A 20,553-nucleotide genomic window follows, 5' to 3' on the forward strand; every position below is an offset into this window, starting at 1 on the left:
GTAATTAATTATCTCAGTTCCTTTACATTTTATAATCCTGGATGTATTGCAAGAATATAAAAATAAATAGGAATTTTATATTAGCTTATTTCTGTGCACATCGAATTGATAATTTGTTGGGAAAGGCTATTGCTATGATCTCGAGGACCTCGTCTTGGACTGTCACGTAAAATGAGTTTAGCATTAGATATACAATATACGCAAGCGTTATCTTTTCAAGGCTATGATGAAGTCATAAAAAAATATCAAGTCTTAAAAACGCTATGGACGACCAACACTTTCTATTAAGTGAATGTCTGGGCCTTGTTATCATTTTTAAATCGTTGTAGAAACCAATAATTTCTGTTTCATGTTCTAATATTTAGGTAGTTTTGGGAAACAAATATAAAAGTTTTAGAATTACCTTTCACATAACTACTATTAGAAGGGTATTTACGATTTAATTCTGGGCTTTCCCCCAAAAGTGACGCCAATAACCGATATTACCTAATCACGACCCACGGACAAGATAATCCTCAAATTTATTGACCATAGACAACCGACACTGTCATCAATGGAATTGATGTTGTGGTCACACAGATTTATTAAGTTTGACGCTAATGAAATTATATTGAATGGCTGTAAATAAAGCGATGTCACGGGCCGTAGTCACCTTGGCAACAATTATGGCTATTTACAACGGGCAATTGGGCTAAATAGGCCTGCGGTAACAAAAGTGACAACCCCTAATGTTTGAGCTCGTGGTTTTAAATTAATGCAGGCCCATGTTTGGAACTGTCTGATGTCATATATTGGAAAATATTTATATATAGATCTGAATAATTATATTCTAAATTAATTGTTGTGGTTAATAATAATATAAATAATTAATTGTTGTGTAAAATAAATTTAACCATGATTTTCCGTTTAGATATATGGATAGTAATTTAATATACATTTTAATATGATCACAAACTGTTTTTTTTTAAATCGACAATGCTATTTATAAATTGTGGATTTTTTCAAGTGTGATATATTTCATCATTATTATTTCAGTCATAAGACGTCCATTCTTGAACATGGGCCTCGCTCATAGATTTTCAAAAGGAAAGTAGTCTGTATCCAGCCTCTTCCGTTGATATGTTCGTCTATTCATCTTGTGGGTGGACGTCTTATGCTACGCTTGCCAATCCGTGCTCTCCACTCTAGAAACTTTATAAAAGGTTGTCAAATATCTCCCTTCCGCCTTTTTGTCTTTTGAATTTCGCGGCTATGTACAAAGCGCTACAGAGCTCGTATCTGGCAATACTATACATAATTTGAAAGGTCTTGACATAACCTACAAAACGACGCTATGGATGATTAGTTTGGATATTGCGTTCAACAGTTATAGACGTGTAAACATGGAGTTCACTAACGCCGAAATTCGCGCTATTTTAAAGTTTTCCTTCGTTAAAGGCAAATCCGCTAGAGAAACGTTCCGTGAGATTAATGGTGTTTTGGGGGATGGTACTCTATCACTTCGAACCGCGGAGGAATGGTTTCGACGATTCAGAGCCGGCGAAAACGACACCATGGATAAGCCAGCCGGCGGAAAACCTGTGACGACAAATACCGATCAAATCATGGACTACATCGAGTTAGACCGGCATGTGGCATCTCGTGACATCGCCCAGGAGATGGGAGTTAGTCACCAAACCATTTTAAACCATCTGCAGAAAGTTGGATACAAAAAAAAGCTTGATGTTTGGGTGCCGCATGATTTGACGCAAAAAAACCTTCTGGACCGAATCAACGCCTGCGATATGCTGCTGAAATGGAACGAACTCGACCCATTCTTGAAGCGGATGGTGACTGGCGACGAAAAATGGATCACATACGACAATATCAAGCGAAAACGGTCGTGGTCGAAGGCCGGTGAATCGTCCCAAGCAGTGGCCAAGCCGGGATTGACGGCCAGGAAGGTTTTGCTGTGTGTTTGGTGGGATTGGAAGGGAATCATCCACTATGAGCTGCTCCCATATGGCCAGACGCTTAATTCTACCATCTACTGCGAACAACTGGACCGCTTGAAGCAGGCGATCGACCAGAAGCGTCCAGAATTGGCCAACAGGAAGGGTGTAGTGTTCCACCAGGACAACGCCTGACCACACACTTCGTTGATGACTCGTCAGAAGCTACGGGAGCTCGGATAGGAGGTTTTATCACATCCACCATATAGCCCGGACATAGCGTCAAGTGATTACCACCTGTTCCTGTCCATGGCGAACGCCCTTGGTGGTGTAAAGTTGAACTCAAAAGAGGTTTGTGAAAAGTGGCTGTCCGAGTTCTTCGCAAATAAGGAGGGGGGCTTCTACGAGGGAGGTATTATGAAGTTGCCGTCTAGATGGAAACAGATTATCGAACAAAACGGCGCATATTTGAACTAAATCCGATCACTGTAACACTTTTTATAAAGCATTGAATAAAGAGCAAAAAAGCGGAAGAGAGATATTTGACAACCTGTTATTAGTTTATGGCAATTGAAATAATATACACTTAATAATATAAATATTACGATAAGATGAGCTTAAATTTTTAATTGTGGCTACGTTTAATGGTATCCCAGCGGTAAGGACTGAGACTTACGATCGTAGGTAGCTTGTTCGATTCCCAGGATACAATCTTATATAATTCACAATTTGTGCATTAATTATATAGGATTGCCAATGCCTGCAAAGAAGTTTCCAGAGTGTGGACAGCAGCGATCTCAGCGTACCATAATACCACACTGTGATCGTCAACCCGCCTGCCAAACGTGGCGATTATGGTATATCTAACTATAGATATATTTGGTGGAGGTATATACAATTCAATGGGCGTCTTTGGGCCGAAACGACGACATTAAGAACGTTTAAGTTAACGTTAATTTCCATATCAATAAAATGATAATCGTATGTTATTCTTTATGAAGTAAAATCCTTACGAGGATACTTAACAGAGAAGAAAAAGATATATTTATAAATTCAAATATTTAAAAGCATTAATCAGACAACCAAGTCTTTAGTTTTAGTATAACGTGAAAGGTTTAATTAATGTATAAATTAACTTACGTACTTAATTACTTAATATTAAGATTTATAACTAATTATTATTTAATATCTCATTCTCTTTGGTTACAAATTTCTATACCAAATCTAAATAGATATAAAATTATAATTAAGGCTTATTACTGGACTGAAATTACAAATCAAAGAACAGTCGTAAAAGCTTTTCAGTTTATTAGTCGAGAGTCGAATTAATTTGAAAGCGGGGAGTCAATAATTAAAGAACTTTCGGGAACGGTATCCTTTCGTCCGTACTTCCATTGGTTCCGTGACTTATCTAAAATTTTTGTGGACAATGATCTGTAAGGGATCACAAACGTAGGTAGCTCGGCCTTCCGTTAATATCGTCGACAGCGGGACACCATTGTCACCGGGGCCTTTGTATCACTGGGGCAGCTATACGATGACCAAAAATCATTAATTTTGTATCACAAAGCGGGAACCCACAAATCGATTCACTGAAAAAAAAAGTCATTCAGGATCGGCCACAGACTCAAGAGAAGATATGTCCGTCATGCGTGATTGTAGTTTTCTTTTTAATTATAACCTCAAAAAGTATCACTGGTAGAAAATTTTAAATTAAGTATATTTATTTCATAGTTTTCTTTCTTTATTGCTTTATCTATAAAAAACTTATTACTTATTATTTTGATCACTTAATCGCAAATACATTTTCATTAACAGCAGAGATGCAATAAAAAAAATATATTTTGATTATATAAAGCCTGCAACATTTAATAAAATATTTTTTTAGTAACTAGCAACCTTCACAGACTATGTACCGTCATATCATAAGTAATAAGCCTGTCGCAGTCCAAAAAAATATTTTACTATTTATTTCGTCATTTTCTTCTATGTACTTTAAGGAACAAAATAGCATTACGTTGAATAAAACTTCGATTTCTGGACAAAGTTGCGAGGAATAGTGCGACTATTCAGAAATATTATACTATAGTTCAAAAATATTATCACGGTAAACATTTCATGTGTTTAATTTTGTATCCATTTCCAAAGAGTTTTTATTCAGTTGTACAATAATTAACTAAAACGTGATAATCAAAAATTATGAGTTTGTAGTACAACAAATGCATATAAACATTGCTAATGATTTTTATGTGGTGGTGTTTTAACAGTCCTGATAAGGGTATCACCAATTACAATAATAATTATACATTTCTACATTTCGAAACCAATGCGGTATTTAATATTTTGCTTTTGTGAGAACAATACGGAGTTTGTTTGGTTATAATGTGTAACTGATTTGTCAGCAAAAAGCTTTTAAGTTTTGTAACTTATTTAATTTAATATTTTATTAAAACGTGCGAATAACTTATGGTAAAATCTGCATGGACATATAGTAAACAATGATTTGTTGTAACATGCAATAGTCCAAATTTTGATAACGCTTCAAATTATAATACTTTCTTTACGTTGTTTTTTTAATTATGAAACCATAGTTTATGGTATCATCACTATTATCACCATGAAAGCCGATAGACATCTGCTAAGCATAGGCCGGTAATACGCTGCCTGCATCCAGCAAATTCCCGTCACCTTGGCCATGTAGTCGATCTAGTGGGGTGCTTACCCTCCCACGGATTGGGTGTACCATACATTGATTGACTATGCATTCATCCTATTCATGCTTTTACACTTTTAACCAACCACCCTATATAAGCAATGTTATCGTATAACATCAATGTGGTACTTTATCATTAGGTAATAATTCAGTCTAAACATAGTAGTCTGTATTAATATGGCGTCTATAGATTCTTTTATTCCAGAATGGTTTACCAAATATATTATAAGATAACATCATCAATGAATTGAATTGTTAAAAAACAAGTTTCGACATTTTTAAACGTTTCGATTTAAATAGTGTTAATTGTAGAACAAGGTATTATTGTGTGCATCTAAACATGGCTTCCGATAGCCAAAACATCATAAAATTGTCACGTTTTGTAATAGTATACGTTGTTTCAGAGACGTAATGCTCGGTACAAGAGGTTGGTCACTCCGTGTTTTATAAAATGAGAATAATGCCTCTTTTGTTTGTGTATAAGAGGCATATTGAAGTTAAAACATGTCAGATGTTCTCAAACTTTTAAAGTGTATCTTTTTTGAATAATTCGTGATGTGCTCACAAAACCGCTGCACTGCGCTTCAGCAACGCACGCGGCTATCCTGGGAGGAGGGAGGGGTATTAGCCGTTCATCAGTCCGCCGTCAACGTTCGCGACAACTCATGTTTTTTTTTACTTTTAATGCACAAAGGGAGGGAAATTCAATTCGAGCTGCCCCTAGATACGCGATAAGCATTGCGATTCTAAAATGACCCCGAGGGATGTACCGCTGCTCAATCGACGGCTATTATCATGTTATCGGGATAAATATTACCTAATGAACGTAACAATACGTTAAAAAAGAACTGTTTGATATATTTTTTTCCTGAAATAAATTTATCAAGTATAATCATGGGCGTTTGCACATTAAGGTGGTGTAAATCACAGACCGGCCAACGCAGTGCTGGATGTCAACTAAGAAGACGGAAGAAGCTTGATGTAAGGCTTCGGGCATATTGGAAATCTACGGGACTCTTGGAACAGTAGACATTCCAAGGCTAAGCTTTTTCCATTTCGGGCACACTTAAATCTTTCCTGGAATTAATTCGAATCACGAGTGAACGTGACGTGTTACTGTGGGTCTCAAATAAAAAATATATATAATGAAAAATTGCAGAATTTCAATTAATTAATTTTTACCGCGACCCACTTGTATCCAACCGACGGCACATCGGTTGCTTAATAATCAATGTAAAGATTTTATGAAATACATTTAAAAAAAAGTGCCTAAAATTTGAGATGCGCTGGCATAGGCTAAACGCGACACGTAGCGTTGTTGCATAAATCACGTTGCCTTTTGTGATTAATGTCAATGTTAAAGCGTGGATTCATATTTAGTGCAGTGTTGGCCCAAAACGCCCGTGACTAAAGCAACCGGATTAACTAGATCTATAACGTTGACGATAAAAAAACTTTCTATCCCCTGTTTACATATCGCTTCCCATATCTAATTATTTCAAATCCTATCATAATTCAAAAGTTGTCGGTTGAAGAATGCTTTAGGGTTACTTGGCTTATTTTTGGTTCCTTTTGCTTAATACCTACACGATTCCTCTCATTTATTTGTATACTAATATTTAGGATTGACTTAAATAATTTCCGTCAACATATTTTTATTAAAAGATCTGTATACAGGGTGTTTGGTTATAGGTTATGTAAAAACATTAAATGGGTGAATATATCTACACAGAAATCAACTAATGTGTAAAAAGCGTTTTTAAAATTTAGATATTCATATTATAAATTAATGTAACATATTTCAGAGTAATCACTTTATACATGGTACTTGGAAATAGGTGTAAAAGCTTTAAAGATATTTAAGATTTTACATCTATATATAATAAACATAGTAAGAAAAAAAAAGAGTTTTCAAAATTAATATGTCCACGTATTAAATTTAATTACTGTTTTCTTTCTTACTTGTAGACGTTGTACTGCTATAAGTTATTGATCTGACGTACTCAAATTGAAAAATAAATTTATTTTTTATCATTCAGAGTAAATTGGTTCTACAATATAATTGGAATAAAGTATTAAATATTTGCAGCCTTTTGATGACAGATGAGCTAGACGTTTACTCCTTCAAAGCTTTTACACACATAACCAATCATCTTGTATAATCAACATTATAAATTTTTCACAAAATTTAAATGTAGATTTTTGTAATATAGTATATAGAAAACATAAAGAGAGTTAGTAAAAACATTAATTGTTTAAAAATCATGCGTCTTTTGTAATATAATAATATATAATACAAAATCTTAGGTAAACGACTTATTTGTAAAACTTTTACCGTGATTCTGCAATTTTGTTAAGATTAAGTAAACTGTATTTTCTAAATCAGAGATGCCTTCGTAGTGCAAAAATTCTTGTCGATTATGTTATGGAATAACGTAACATTTAAAACTGGTATCCTAAATATTAATAATAACATTATCTCATTTCTACCTATTTAATTATTATTAAGTTATTACTTAACATTAGCTGTTATTTTTCACAGCAATCATCATCATTAACATTTCAAGGAATTTTGGAAGCGGCTTCGTGGCTTTCTTTTGGATGGACGTCCTACGTGAGCTTGCCAGTTCATGATTTACACTCCAGAACCTTAAGGCTCTGACGGACATAAATTTTGTGCGCTATGTAGCCTGCCCTCTGTTAATCCTAAAGGCGATGTCGGTTACTTTCATTCGTTTAAGGTGGTCTTATTTCTAATCCGATCTCATAGAAAAATCCCAAACATAACCCTCTCCATAGCTCATTAAGCCAACGAGGCCCAGAGTTAGCAATTATATCTTAAAAAACTTAGACTCACGATGTGTTTTACTTCTACAAACATATGTATAAAAATAAAAAAGCATAATCTGGAAAAAAGTTTACATTATACGGAATCCTGCTAAACAAAAAATATAAGTAAATGATTGCGGTTTATCTGTCACCAAAATAGTTAAACAAACTAGCAGACTATTAATAATATGCGTAACAAATGCGATTAAAACCTTTATGCGGCTGAATTCGAATTCAACATCGCCGTTTGAGGTAAAAATTCAACAGCAAAGAGAAAAAAGTTTTTGTATTGACTAAATTCGCTTTATCCCGCAAACCGGAATCTGCGGCCCCTCCAGACTAAATAATGCTAATCATAATGGCATTACATTCATTCGAAATTCGTCAAGTATCTCGGGATCGGTCCCGAATTCTCATCCGTGGTTTTTTTATGCGACGCTTTCCTTATTTACGTTAATCCAATACGAAGTCACGATTGTGTTTGATAATTAAAAATAAATTAGCTTTATAATTGAATTATTCATGATGAAGAGGCTAAAATTTAATTTGTTTAATTGACTTAATTAAAATTATTTTGGTTTGTTTCCAAAAATAAAATGCAGTATACAAAAATAAATGTTAAAATCAATGTAAAAAATTTTGCATTCATATAACTTCTAATTGATCTGATATTTTTATAACTATTAAATAACTTTATAATTAAATTTACAAACAAAAGTTAAAAATGTATAAAACACCTCTTCAAAAACCTTTACCTAGAGTGTAGTGTAGTTCAACATAAAGGGAAGCGACTACATCTAGTAAGCTTCTCCCACAAAACGATGTAAACATTTGGTCATAATGTTCCCGGTTACAGGCAACAATATAACTTTAATGCCAGCGTTACAAAGTACCACCATTAGCAGATCTGATGCCAAATATTTTGACGTTTTATACCGCCACAAATGTACGACTCTTTGGGGAATTCGAACACTAGGGACGGTGCAGTCAATAGCAGACAGCTCGAGAGATCGATTCGATTTATGCGTTTTTTGGCGGAAACACAATAGACCCTATTTATCGACAGATAATAGAATCTAACACACGGCGAACAGTTGGTTGAAATCGATTCATCCTGTAATGTGGTTAGTTATGGTGATCAGAATCACATGTTGTTTTCATTTGTCATTAAATCATGACCCTCATCTTGCATATGTCATATTCCAATAAAATTAATGCAATATTAAAGAACTTCTTAAAAGTAGCTTTTGCAAACAATAATATTTGTTAAGAATAACTTATATTAACGACATAAAGGAATACAAGGAAGTGGCAGTATTATAACGAATAAAGTATAAATTAGTAGGAGTTACTAAAGACAAAGAAGAATCAGAATAAAGTTGTCAGGACGACGAAATGGTTTTAAGCACCTACTTTGGAAGAAGTTTTATGAGTTATAATTAAGATTAATAATGATGTGAGTGCTCTGTAGCTCTTGATTCATTACGTACATCAAACGATAGTGAAAAGATTCTGTATTTTTTTATTCTTCAGTCACTCGAACAACAGAGTCGCTGCGCAGGATGTGTGCGTAATAAAAAGTAGATTAAACATTTTCAGCGGTTCGTTTAAAAAACTGACCAATATAGCGTGACCTTCGGATTTACAAATACTTTCACTTTTTTCGTCAGATGATTTTGTAGTAAGCAAGGGAAAGAAAGTATCAAGTAAATCTGGTAGAGTTGTGTCAAATGACAAGGCGGTAGAAGCTTGTGATTTATAGCTTCCCGGGTAAAGGGGCGTATTGGCACAGTACCTGAACAGACTTTCATGAACGACATTAAAATTTTTCCAGTAGTTTAAGTAATTTCTACATACATAAAATACCTTTATTATGAGCTAATTAACATTTTACCTATTGTTTTTTTGTCATTTTGTTTTCGAGTGAGTTTGTTATTTTTAGATCTCGCGACTGTATTATGAGATAAGTATCAAAAATAAACAGTGTCAAGCGCAAACGGATGAGTTGTTATAATTTAGTATCGTCTGGCACTCAATTTGCTGTCGAGATTTACACGCGTATTCTACTAGATGGCGGTAGTTGTCAAGTTGTGTTAACATTACAAAACACATCTAGTTTTATAACTAAACAATTTTTCAGAAAAATCTCATATAAATTTTAGAACAAAAATGTAATTTATTTATAATATTACTAATAATACACTTATACACTTTTTTTAATATGACCTCAAATTTGTTTTAAGACGTTATTTTAAGTTCTTTAACTTTTATATTACCCTCAATACTAAAGCGTTTTTATTCATTTGAAGAATATACTAAGTGAAAATACATTTATGTTAAAAAAATAAGCACTAATTATTTTAAAGGTTAAAAAAAACAAATTAACACAGCGCCATTTACGTTCTTATAGTCCTACTTAATATATATACGTTAAGTACGTACGAGGCACTCGTGTGAGGAGAGAGCATTCCTTTTGATCAGTTAACTTTGAACGATTTTTGTGTAACGCCGACAAGTGCGCTAATCAATGCGTGCTCTTCATTGCGGCAGCCGCACAGAGTCCTCAAGTGCAAACTTCCTAAAGTGATGTTTGTGACAAGAGAATAATAAAAAAATAAAACAAAACATATTGATGGGCTTCCTACCCTTGTCGGGAAGGAATCTGACTGTACTTCTTATAAAATATATCACAGCTTTAAAATATTTTATCACGTATTCTTTGAAGACCTTTTGAAGTATTTATTGAATATTGAATATACTGTTAGACTCTTAATAAAAAGAATGAAAAAGCGGCTCTGAGATACTTATCAAACTATATTACCGTATAGTTTGATGGTAGGGTAAACAGGGTGAATAGTTACAGATTTACGTGATCATAATTTAGTAAGAGAAAAGCCTTTCAAAATTGCGATCACTGCATATTAAAATTAATTATTGTTTACTACATTATTACCCTGTAGACTTATCAGAAATAATTGGCCATTCATATTCCAATAGAAAAAAATGTAACATTTAAGAAAGGTGACTATGGTGATTGGAAATATATGTAGAAGTTTTTAAGTTTTTTTCTCATAAATGTGCATAAAAATATTTCAAAAAGATATCGAAACTATTAATATTATATTACATTGTGTTTCGTCTGTTATATGGTAAATTTTATGCATTACTGTTTAACCAATTTTCATTTTAATTTACCTAATTAAGTTGAAGCCTTCATTATATAGTGGCTGACGGTGTACCGTTCCCTGGTTGAAGCGACGACTTAATATTTCGCGAGCGTGTCACAACTAAACTTGCTCCGTAACTCCTTAATTAGTGTACAAAATTAAACTGCTCTTATGTAGCTGTTATACAATATTTGTAAAATTAGAAATGTTGGTTTCGTGTATAAAAAAATGGCATGGAAATTACATGTTTAACCATTATGATCAGTGATATCTTAACTGCAGTGGAATACTTTGTTTTGCTAAGAGTCGTAAATATTCTGCGGTCATTTCAGCCATATGACGTTCACTGCCGGATGATAGGTCTCCACCATAGATTTACATTGGGATCGGTTGAAAGCCGCCTGCGTTCAGCGTCTCTCGATGATCTCCACAGGGTCATATTGTGAGTAGACAGAGTCCACAGTTGCCGGTCTTTGGTCTACACTCCAAAACCTAAAGTCCCCAACGACCAATGCTTATATTACAAGCCAATTCTTACCATATGCGCGAGCGGTTACTATTTCTTTTATCTGCTCACGATTATGTATAAGCGGCCTGTACAGTGCATCCTATTTATGTTTATTACGTTTTTGTTTTATGGAAATTATTAATTACATTATAAATACAGGTCGTGATTTGTTTTGTTTATAAAATTTAAATGTTTTGAATAAATGTTTGTGTTCATTGATGGATCTCTCAAGCTATGAACTAAAATATAACAGAGCATATCTGTTACGTATAATTCAATACTAACTACTGTGTTTCGGTACTGTCAAGCAATCAAGAATTGGAATCTTTTATTACTTGAAATTGATAATATATAAAATGATGTTCCATCGCGGCGGCTTTTACGCCTGGGTTGCTATAGGGCCTCTCCTGGTGAAATTTTCCCAATATTTATTTAATTCTTTTATTATATATAATGACACAAGTTAATAATAAATAATATAAAATAGGCAAATGAAGAAACTTAAAAGACGATCTTATCGCGAATGAGGTTTTCTTCTACCATTGTATGGATTTCGATAGTAAAGTAAAATAGACATCATTCAGAGCAGAGAGCAAGTCAGCGTTTGGATTTCCGATATAAATAAATTTTATTATAGAGATATTTAAACACAATAATTATAATACTTTAATAATACAAAACTACACATACTATTATAATACACTATAACATGTACTAGTATACTACATAATATTATATGTTATACAGAAAATACAATTAAATTACAGTCTATAACATATATCCAGTGACAAATCGCCCGCCCGCTTATCGTAGCGTAAAATATAGAGATATGTGTAAAAATCTATTTTCAGCAATTTTTAAAATGCCTGATAAATATTCTGGCCAAATTTTATTATAGGTGGTCATAAAAGAAAGACCCCTACAAGAATTTAATAAAATCTGTTCTTAGCTGATTTCTGCTTAATAAAAGGAATATTTTTACTAAATAATCAGCCTTGAAATTGCATGGTTCCATAGATATTGAGATGAGTCAGTACATTAGTGGGAATCTATGTGTACGTGTATATATACATTTATACATATACATACATATCTGTTGCAGGCAAACCGCTATTATAAATGACAAAAAGTAAAATGATTTAAAGATGGCTTTGCTTTTAGATTGGGATTTATGGGCAGAACCATCTCATGGTGATATGCTTTGATTTCCGAATGAAAAACTTCATAACTTTCGTTATAAGTATGTGAAGCAACAGATATGGGATAATGAGATATATGTATTTATGCACTAAATTTCTTTTGGAAAAAGCAAGCGTCACGTTACTAACATGCGAGTTATCAGTACATGTGAGTAAAGAGATTTCTTCGTAATTTGTCATGTTAGAAGCATGCGTATGAAGGATATTAGATTATGTATTGGAAATGGTTGCGATAGCGTAGGGTGGGTATACTTAAGGTGATGATGTCATTAAGTGAATAATTTGACAAGTGTACAGATAAGCCACGGGTTATCGCAACTCAAATGCGTCACAGACACAGGTAGTTAAAGATTAGAAACAAAGCAATTTTGCGGGAAGTGAACAAGTTGTGGAGATAAGAATATTGATATTTTTATGGTCATTCGGCTGAAAAAAAAAGGTTCTTTTTTAGTAAAATATTAACACGGGTTAAATATTTAATTCATTGACATGGTAAAAATTATTGTTTACATTTATATTTATATTACATTTGACTTGCCATAGTATCACACACCTGTATTCTTGTTTTACAATTATCGATGACTGGAGTCTACTTTTAGGCACGCAAACTTATTTATATAAGAATCTTTACTTCTCCATAGCATTGTGCCAAATTATAATTTTGAAAATTGTGCTAGAATATGGTTCTTTCATTCACATTTTTGTTAAACTAATGATATCAATATTCCAACAGTGAATCCGACTAAAGTTTCGGAAATCTAACGATAATCAACCAAGATGTTTCGATAACATGTAAATAGTCAGTGAATTAAAAAACAATACATTGCTCTTCCTCAAGTTTTATTCAAAGTTCTTTTGACATTTTACGATTAAACAAAACAAACAATGTTAGCAGCGCCATGTTTATAAAAGCTCGCAAAGCGCGCTCCTGTTCATGCCAATCTTGTGGCGAGCAACTTGTTGCCGTTGTGAACTTTTAAGAAGAAAGAGTCGCTCGTATCGGCCGTCCCTGTCGGGGGAGGAGCGTTCGCGCGGGGAGCCGGCCGGTCGCTCAACTCCACGCCGTCACTCAGTCGCTTCTCGCACGTCGTCGAGAGCAGTGCAGAAACTCAGCTTGTCCGCTGCGTCCGTTATGGAACAAGTTTGACGGGAAATTCGTGAAGTTTTCCGAACGCATCTGGACTAACGGTGCGATGTGCGCGACAACACCTGCCCATTTAATGACGGTTTAAATTAAAGTGACAGTTGATAGTGAAGTAAATATGCAATTGATGGGATTATTGTTGTGTAGTGCGGTGTGGTGTTGGATGTGGTTGAGAGCGAGCGCCGCGTCGTTGACGAGTCGAGTGGCGGAGGCACCGCAGGAGTGCGAGTGGCAGCGCGTGTCGGGCGGCCCCGGCGAGCCCACGCGCGTGCAGCTGGCCTGCTCCCTCCGCACGGCGGCCGGCGCCACCGACCTGCTCGCCGGTCTCAGCGCATCCCAAGCCCAGCGCATCACCGCGCTAGACTTACACTGCACCGACATACTATTTTTCGAAAGTTCCTTGGACATTGGCAGAAGAAAAGAAGAAGGAACTGAACTGTTATCACGTTTCCACAATCTTAAGGAACTTAGAATAGAGTCCTGCAAAATTCGATACGTGCCCTCTGCTGTTCTGTCACCGTTAAGCGGTCTTCGCTCTTTAAGCATACGCACGCACAATACGGATTGGTCGGCTATGTCCATGGAGTTCCATAGAGATACTTTCCGAGGTCTCACTGATCTCAGAAGTTTAGACGTAGGCGACAATAATATTTGGGTCCTTCCGTCAGAAATATTCTGTCCACTATACAATTTAAAAGAGTTAAATGTTACCCAGAACAGAATACAGGATATTTCGAATCTAGGATTTTCGGATTGGGGTAATGGACCCACAGCGCCCGGCAAGTCTTGTAATACAGTGTTGGAGACATTAGATATGTCGCACAATGAAATAAGTGCTTTGCCTGATAACGGCCTTTCTAGTTTACGCGCTCTACAGAAACTATTTTTACAAGATAACAGGATATCAGCTGTGGCTGATCGCGCCTTCGTTGGATTGAGCGATTTGCAGATTCTTAATCTATCTACAAATGCATTGACAGCATTACCACCAGAAATGTTTCAATCTTCCAGAGATATAAAACAAATATATCTAAACAACAACTCTTTGAGTGTGCTCGCCCCAGGTTTGTTAGAAGGACTCGATCAGCTGCAAATATTAGATTTGTCAGTCAACGAATTAACAAGTGAGTGGGTCAACCGAGACACATTTTCAGGATTGGTGCGTCTCATTGTTTTGAACTTGTCACACAACAGAATAAGTAAAATAGACGCACTTTTATTTCAAGACTTAAATAATCTACAATTCTTAAGTTTGGAATTTAACAACGTCGCTCGTATAGCAGATGGTGCGTTTTCTAATTTAAAGAATCTTCATTCACTGTCCTTGGCGCATAATAACATTATCGAAGTCGATAGCAGTCATTTCTCAAACCTATATGTATTAAACCAGTTATTCCTCGATGGTAATAGAATATCGAAAATAGACTTACGCTCTTTCGAAAACATAACTAAGCTGCATGATTTGGGCCTTAGTGGAAACCAGTTGTCCGAGGTACCGGAAGCTATAAAGACGCTGAGATTTTTAACATCTCTGGACTTGGGCATGAACAGAATTACTAAAGTAACGACTTCGCAGTTTGAAGGCTTAGATGATTTGTATGGATTGCGGCTTGTCGGGAACAAGATTGAAAAAATCTCAAAGGATACTTTTGTAGCTCTGCCCTCTTTACAAATACTTAACTTGGCTTTGAATAATATTGACCAAATAGATGACGGAGCTTTCTCTTCTAATCAGCAATTAAAAGCGATTGGATTAGATGGAAACAAATTAGTAGACTTAAAGGGGATATTTACAAACACGCAACCTCTCGTTTGGTTAAACGTGTCTAATAACGAATTACTATGGTTTGACTACAGTTATATACCATCAAACGTAGAATGGTTAGACATGCATGAAAATAAAATTGAAAAGCTTGAAGACACATATGGTTTAAAAGAATCTTGCAATATAAAGATGTTGGATGCAAGTTATAACAAAATAAGAACTCTCGACGAATTTTCTTTTCCGAGTAGTGTAGAAACTATTGTTTTGAATCACAATCACATAGAGGACATAAACCCGGGTACGTTTTTACAAAAGTACAACTTAAACAAGGTTATACTTTATTCAAACAAAATAAAAACGCTGGAAGTGGGTGCGTTTGCCATATCGGCTGTTTCAGAAGACAAGGACTTACCAGAGTTCTATATCAGCGAAAATCCGTTTGTGTGTGACTGTACGATGGAATGGCTGCAGAGAATTAATCAGTTAAGCGATCTCAGGCAGCGGCCGCGGGTAATGGATTTAGAAAGTGTTAGGTGCACTTTAACACATTCACGAAATAAACAAGGCGTGTATCTACTCGAAGTAAAGTCTTCGGAATTTTTGTGCAAGTACGATTCTCATTGCTTTACTTTGTGCCATTGTTGTGACTTTGACGCCTGTGATTGTAAGATGACTTGTCCAGATAATTGTACGTGTTATCATGATCTTACCTGGAACTCCAACGTCGTGTATTGTTCGAACGCCGGCTACGATCACGTGCCGGACAGAATGCCGATGGACGCGACCGAAATTTATTTGGATGGGAACGACTTAAAAGAATTAGGAAATCACGTATTTATCGGCAAAAAACGGCTGCAAGTACTTTATCTCAATAACAGTAATGTAAATACAATACAAAATAGGACATTTAACGGCATCGAATCATTGAGAGTACTCCACTTAGAAAATAATAAACTTGAAGTATTAAGAAACACCCAGTTTACGCGATTGCCGAATCTGATTGAGCTCTATTTGAGCGATAACAAAATAAAAGTAATAGAGAATGACACGTTTAATTACTTGCCGTCGCTGGAGTATTTGAATCTTGACAATAACGGTTATGTTGATTACATGCCGTGGAGAGTGATCACAGACAACAATCCACGCATGCGTGTCTCTATAGATGGGAACAATTGGATATGTGATTGTAAAGATGTTGCTCAGCTGAATCAGTGGCTCATAAAAAAGTCCAAAGACACCGAAGCCATGATGTGCTACTTTGCTCACGGACAATCAATGAACAAAACTATAGCAACGGTGGCCAAGGAATGTAAAACGGAAACTACTACTGAAGAAACGGGCACGGAGACTCTCAAACGATTATTCATTGAATCTAATGACGGCGTGGAAAATTACATTCCATATATCGCCGTTGTCTTGATAATAGTAATCATACTCTTAGTGATGTGTGCGTTTTTGTTCATGTTCCGTGAGGAGTTTAAATTGTGGATGCATTCGAAATACGGGGTAAGAGTGTTCAGTTCTACATCGAAGGACATGAACGATAACAAAAATAAACGCTTCGACGCTTTCTTTGTGTACAATCCTCGCGATGAAGATTTTGTGACGCGCGCGGTGAGTTCTGAATTAGAAAATTCGGGTCATTCTTTGTGCCTTCAACACAGGGACTTACAGTTGATGGAGAGACGTTCGGGCGATAGTTTAGTGAGTGCTTCTGAAAGCTCTAAAAGACTTGTTATCGTATTATCGATAAACTTTTTAGAACAGGACTGGTACGCGCCCGAGTCTAGGGCGGCTGTGCAAAGTGCTATTAATTCAGTGAACGTTAGGCATAGACGACAAAAGATAATTTTTCTCGTGACGACGGACTTGAGCGCTATAAACATAGATCCGGATCTAAAAGTTTTATTAAAAACATGTACAGTGATAGTGTGGGGGGAGAAAAATTGTTGGGAAAAACTAAATTTTCGGTTGCCCGACGTGGACGTGACTTTGCCAAATCGGACACTACATAACGCTAATAATATGAAAACTAGTAATAGGGAGGCGTTCGGCCGGCACGGTAACTTGAGGTACACGGCGCCGCCAACGTCTCAAGATCCTTGGTATAAGTACGGGATGGCTCCACCCGTATTGATGATGTCGAGTCCCATGCATTCCACCAGCGCCAGTGCTGAAGTGTCAGCTCGGAGTACAGAGGATGAGACCTGCTCAGTGGCCAGCAGTGAGGGTCGGCCTGATGATCGCCTGCCCCATCACCATAGCTACGTGTCCATAGACAATCATCAGTGTGAGGAAAGGCCGCTGAGGCCCGCCCAACAAATCCCAATGTCTAACACTCGGCCTACTAATGTGAGAAAGACTTATTTCGTGTAAAAACATTATAAAATGTGAATAATTCTGTATCATGTGTAAATTTTATGTAACATTATTTTTTTTTACGAGTGTACGTGTAATTATTTCGGATTGAAATATTCTAAGTTGGTGCTCATGTGTTACAATAAATTTTAAAAGATAATATTTCGTTTTAAAGAATGTACTTTAAGTACTAATGAATATGTAATCGGATGCATTTTATATATCGGTACCTGTCAGATAAAAACAGAATTTCTTAGCGTTTACTTACACAATGATTTATGTTAAAATTATGCATTCCATGTTTTACTTAACACTTATATATTGTTATTGAAATAGTAAGGTTCCTGATACGTAGGCCTGTTAACACACAGGAGAATATGATTAATATGTGATAACCTTAGGTACTTATGTACTACAGTACTTTGGAATGTTTTAAATGGGAAGTGTGAGGTACTTGAGCTGTAAGACGTGTAAATATAATTAGTATAAGTTAAAGCTGTTGAAGAACTGAAATGTACCCTAGTCAATTGTAAATAACGATTTCTAAATGTAAGTTTATAATTTGTGATGTAATTTTTAGCTAGAACATGAAAAAATTCGTATTTATTACGCTTCCAAACAAGAGTATAAATAAATTAATATTTTATCTAATTATTTTACTTTTATTTGACCGAATTCCTAATCAAAGCTCAGACATAAACATAAAATTTAATAAACTCTTTCATATGTCATTGATATATTTTCTGTTAACAACTGCATATATACATAGTGTCCTTAAAATATATAAAAAACACTAAATAATATAATAAATATAAACGATGAAACTCTGCAAATTAAACTGCCCATTAAATTTAAAAGCAACTTACACAACATTGTCAAATCGATTTAAAATATTTGCTATATCTTTGATTACATCATCTCCAAAATAATAATTTTAATTGAAAAACTTTTTTGTTACATTCAAAAGCATTAAAAATATACTTGCGGTGTCTATCGTGAACAATGTGTTCATTATACTATTTCAATTCTAAACATAATAAAATTATAATGACTGTATAGAAAGCGTCAGTCAAAAAATCTTCATGGACATAATCAATTTACCGAATCGCGTTATTCGCCCATCCACATTCAGTCGTATAAATATTTATTTTATCTAAATTGATCGATCGGGATAAGATCACGCCGCTCTGTACGATTTTAATTTAAAAAGCGACCGCGACAGTGCCCGCTGCGAAACTATAAATCATTGTCCGACGGAGCGAAGATGAATAAACAGCACTTTAATTGACTTTTGATTGCACCTCAATGTCTCTTAGTGTTTAAAAAGTCTCGTGCGCATGTAGATCAATTGATTTTGCTATGTACGCCCGCGCCTATTAATCTCAGTCAAAAATTACTTGTACTCATTACTTTGTAATCATGAAACCAAAGGTATCATATTTCAAAAAATAATTGGCATTGTAAAAAGCAGTTTTTTTAATCTGTTATTTTACTTTGGGGTTTTATCCATATTTGGATATGTCATCCTATCGTGATCATTATTAATATTTGGCATTGAATAGCATGAAGGTTTTATTCAAAAATATTTTCGGGATGAGACGCCAATATATAAAGCAAGAACATATTAAAAAATTCCTGGAAAATGAGCAATATTAATTAGTAACATTATAAGGCAAAAATATGAGGTTACTTATATATTATATACTTACGTTACTTATATATTATATAGATATGTAAATATTGTAATGGTTAACGTTCCATCAAAAATTAAAAAGTCTTTTTCTTAATAAAATACTTAAGTACGTAAACTATCTGTGATATATAGTTTGATTTCTTCCGTTAATATTATAACGGTTAAAATCTCTATGACCGTGTGCCATTAAACATGGAATTTAAATTATCCTTTATTTATTGTTGTCTTTTTGGAAATATGTGGTAGAGCCCTATTACAAGCAGTGTTTGTATTTCTGTTTGTTTGCAATAAATTGTTTTTTTTTTTAAATGCAACCCGAAAAGAGGTTTTAATAAATACTTTTATGCATATCGCATCGCAGTAAATTTTGGTGTTATGTTTGACATAATTAAAGAAAATAAGATTGTTCAGGAAACCACAATTGTTGATGAAACCAAATTATTTATTTATTTATTATAGATATGGTTTAAGGGAATCGTTTTACAAATTTAGTATTGAGTCTAGACATGCAAAATGAAGGGCCGTATGCCTACAGAATATAACGTTACCCACTCGGAATGTCAACCGAGGCCAACTAAACTCGGTAAAAACTCGAATATTTATACTTTACGAACTGAATAATCGAGATGGTGGTTTCAGATAGAGGCCTCATGCCGTGCCCGACACAATATGGTAGAGTCAGGAATGTATTTCTATTTAAGCATGGTCATTTGTTTTGTAAATTAATTAAGAAAGTCCCTAATTTTTCATCTTTTTTAATTTTTATCTAATTAATTTGCATCACATTTTCCACAGCTTTTATCGTAAGTACAATTTGAAAAGAATGTTTAACAATAGTGTTAATTATAAAACGGTCTTAAATTATTTATTCCCCATTATAAACACGGATAACTATAACAATGTATTGACATCGGTCCTTAGACTTAACAGAAAAGTATAATATATTAAGAGGAATATAAACTTAGCAATATGAATGAATATTTATTGCATGAAATAATACGAGGAACAATTCGTTTAAGTATCAGATAGTTCATTAAATGACTGCATCTAGCATCTAGAAGTATTATTATATGTATACATATGTGCATGGATTGTATTGGTTTTCATCATTATTTTTTTTAATAAAACTCATTATTTCTGTTTTCGAATATATATGTATGCACTAAGCAGAGGTATAATTACGATCTAAATATAAAAACCGATCTGTTATTTATACAATAATAAAAAATAAAGCAAAGATTAAATT

The 20,553-nt window shown here is 34.6% G+C and overlaps 1 protein-coding gene across 1 annotated transcript; it reads left to right on the forward strand.

Moving 5' to 3' along the window:
* The first annotated feature begins 13,439 nt into the window (after positions 1-13,439).
* On the forward strand, positions 13,440-18,265 carry LOC137918443 (toll-like receptor 6). The gene has a single exon (XM_068761248.1). The coding sequence runs from the start codon at positions 13,610-13,612 to the stop codon at positions 17,630-17,632; it is 4,023 nt and encodes a 1,340-aa protein (XP_068617349.1). The 5' UTR covers positions 13,440-13,609; the 3' UTR covers positions 17,633-18,265.
* Positions 18,266-20,553: the final 2,288 nt, after the last annotated feature.

This window comes from Battus philenor, unplaced genomic scaffold (assembly GCF_028537555.1).
Source record: "Battus philenor isolate CCGP_79_NKW_IND1 unplaced genomic scaffold, ilBatPhil1.0.hap1 SCAF_14, whole genome shotgun sequence".
NCBI classification, from domain to species: domain Eukaryota; kingdom Metazoa; phylum Arthropoda; class Insecta; order Lepidoptera; family Papilionidae; genus Battus; species Battus philenor.

What these genes read in the sequence shown, in the direction of transcription:
- LOC137918443 (XM_068761248.1), top strand. Translation starts at nt 13,610, where the DNA reads ATGCAATTGATGGGATTATTGTTGTGTAGTGCGGTGTGGTGTTGGATG.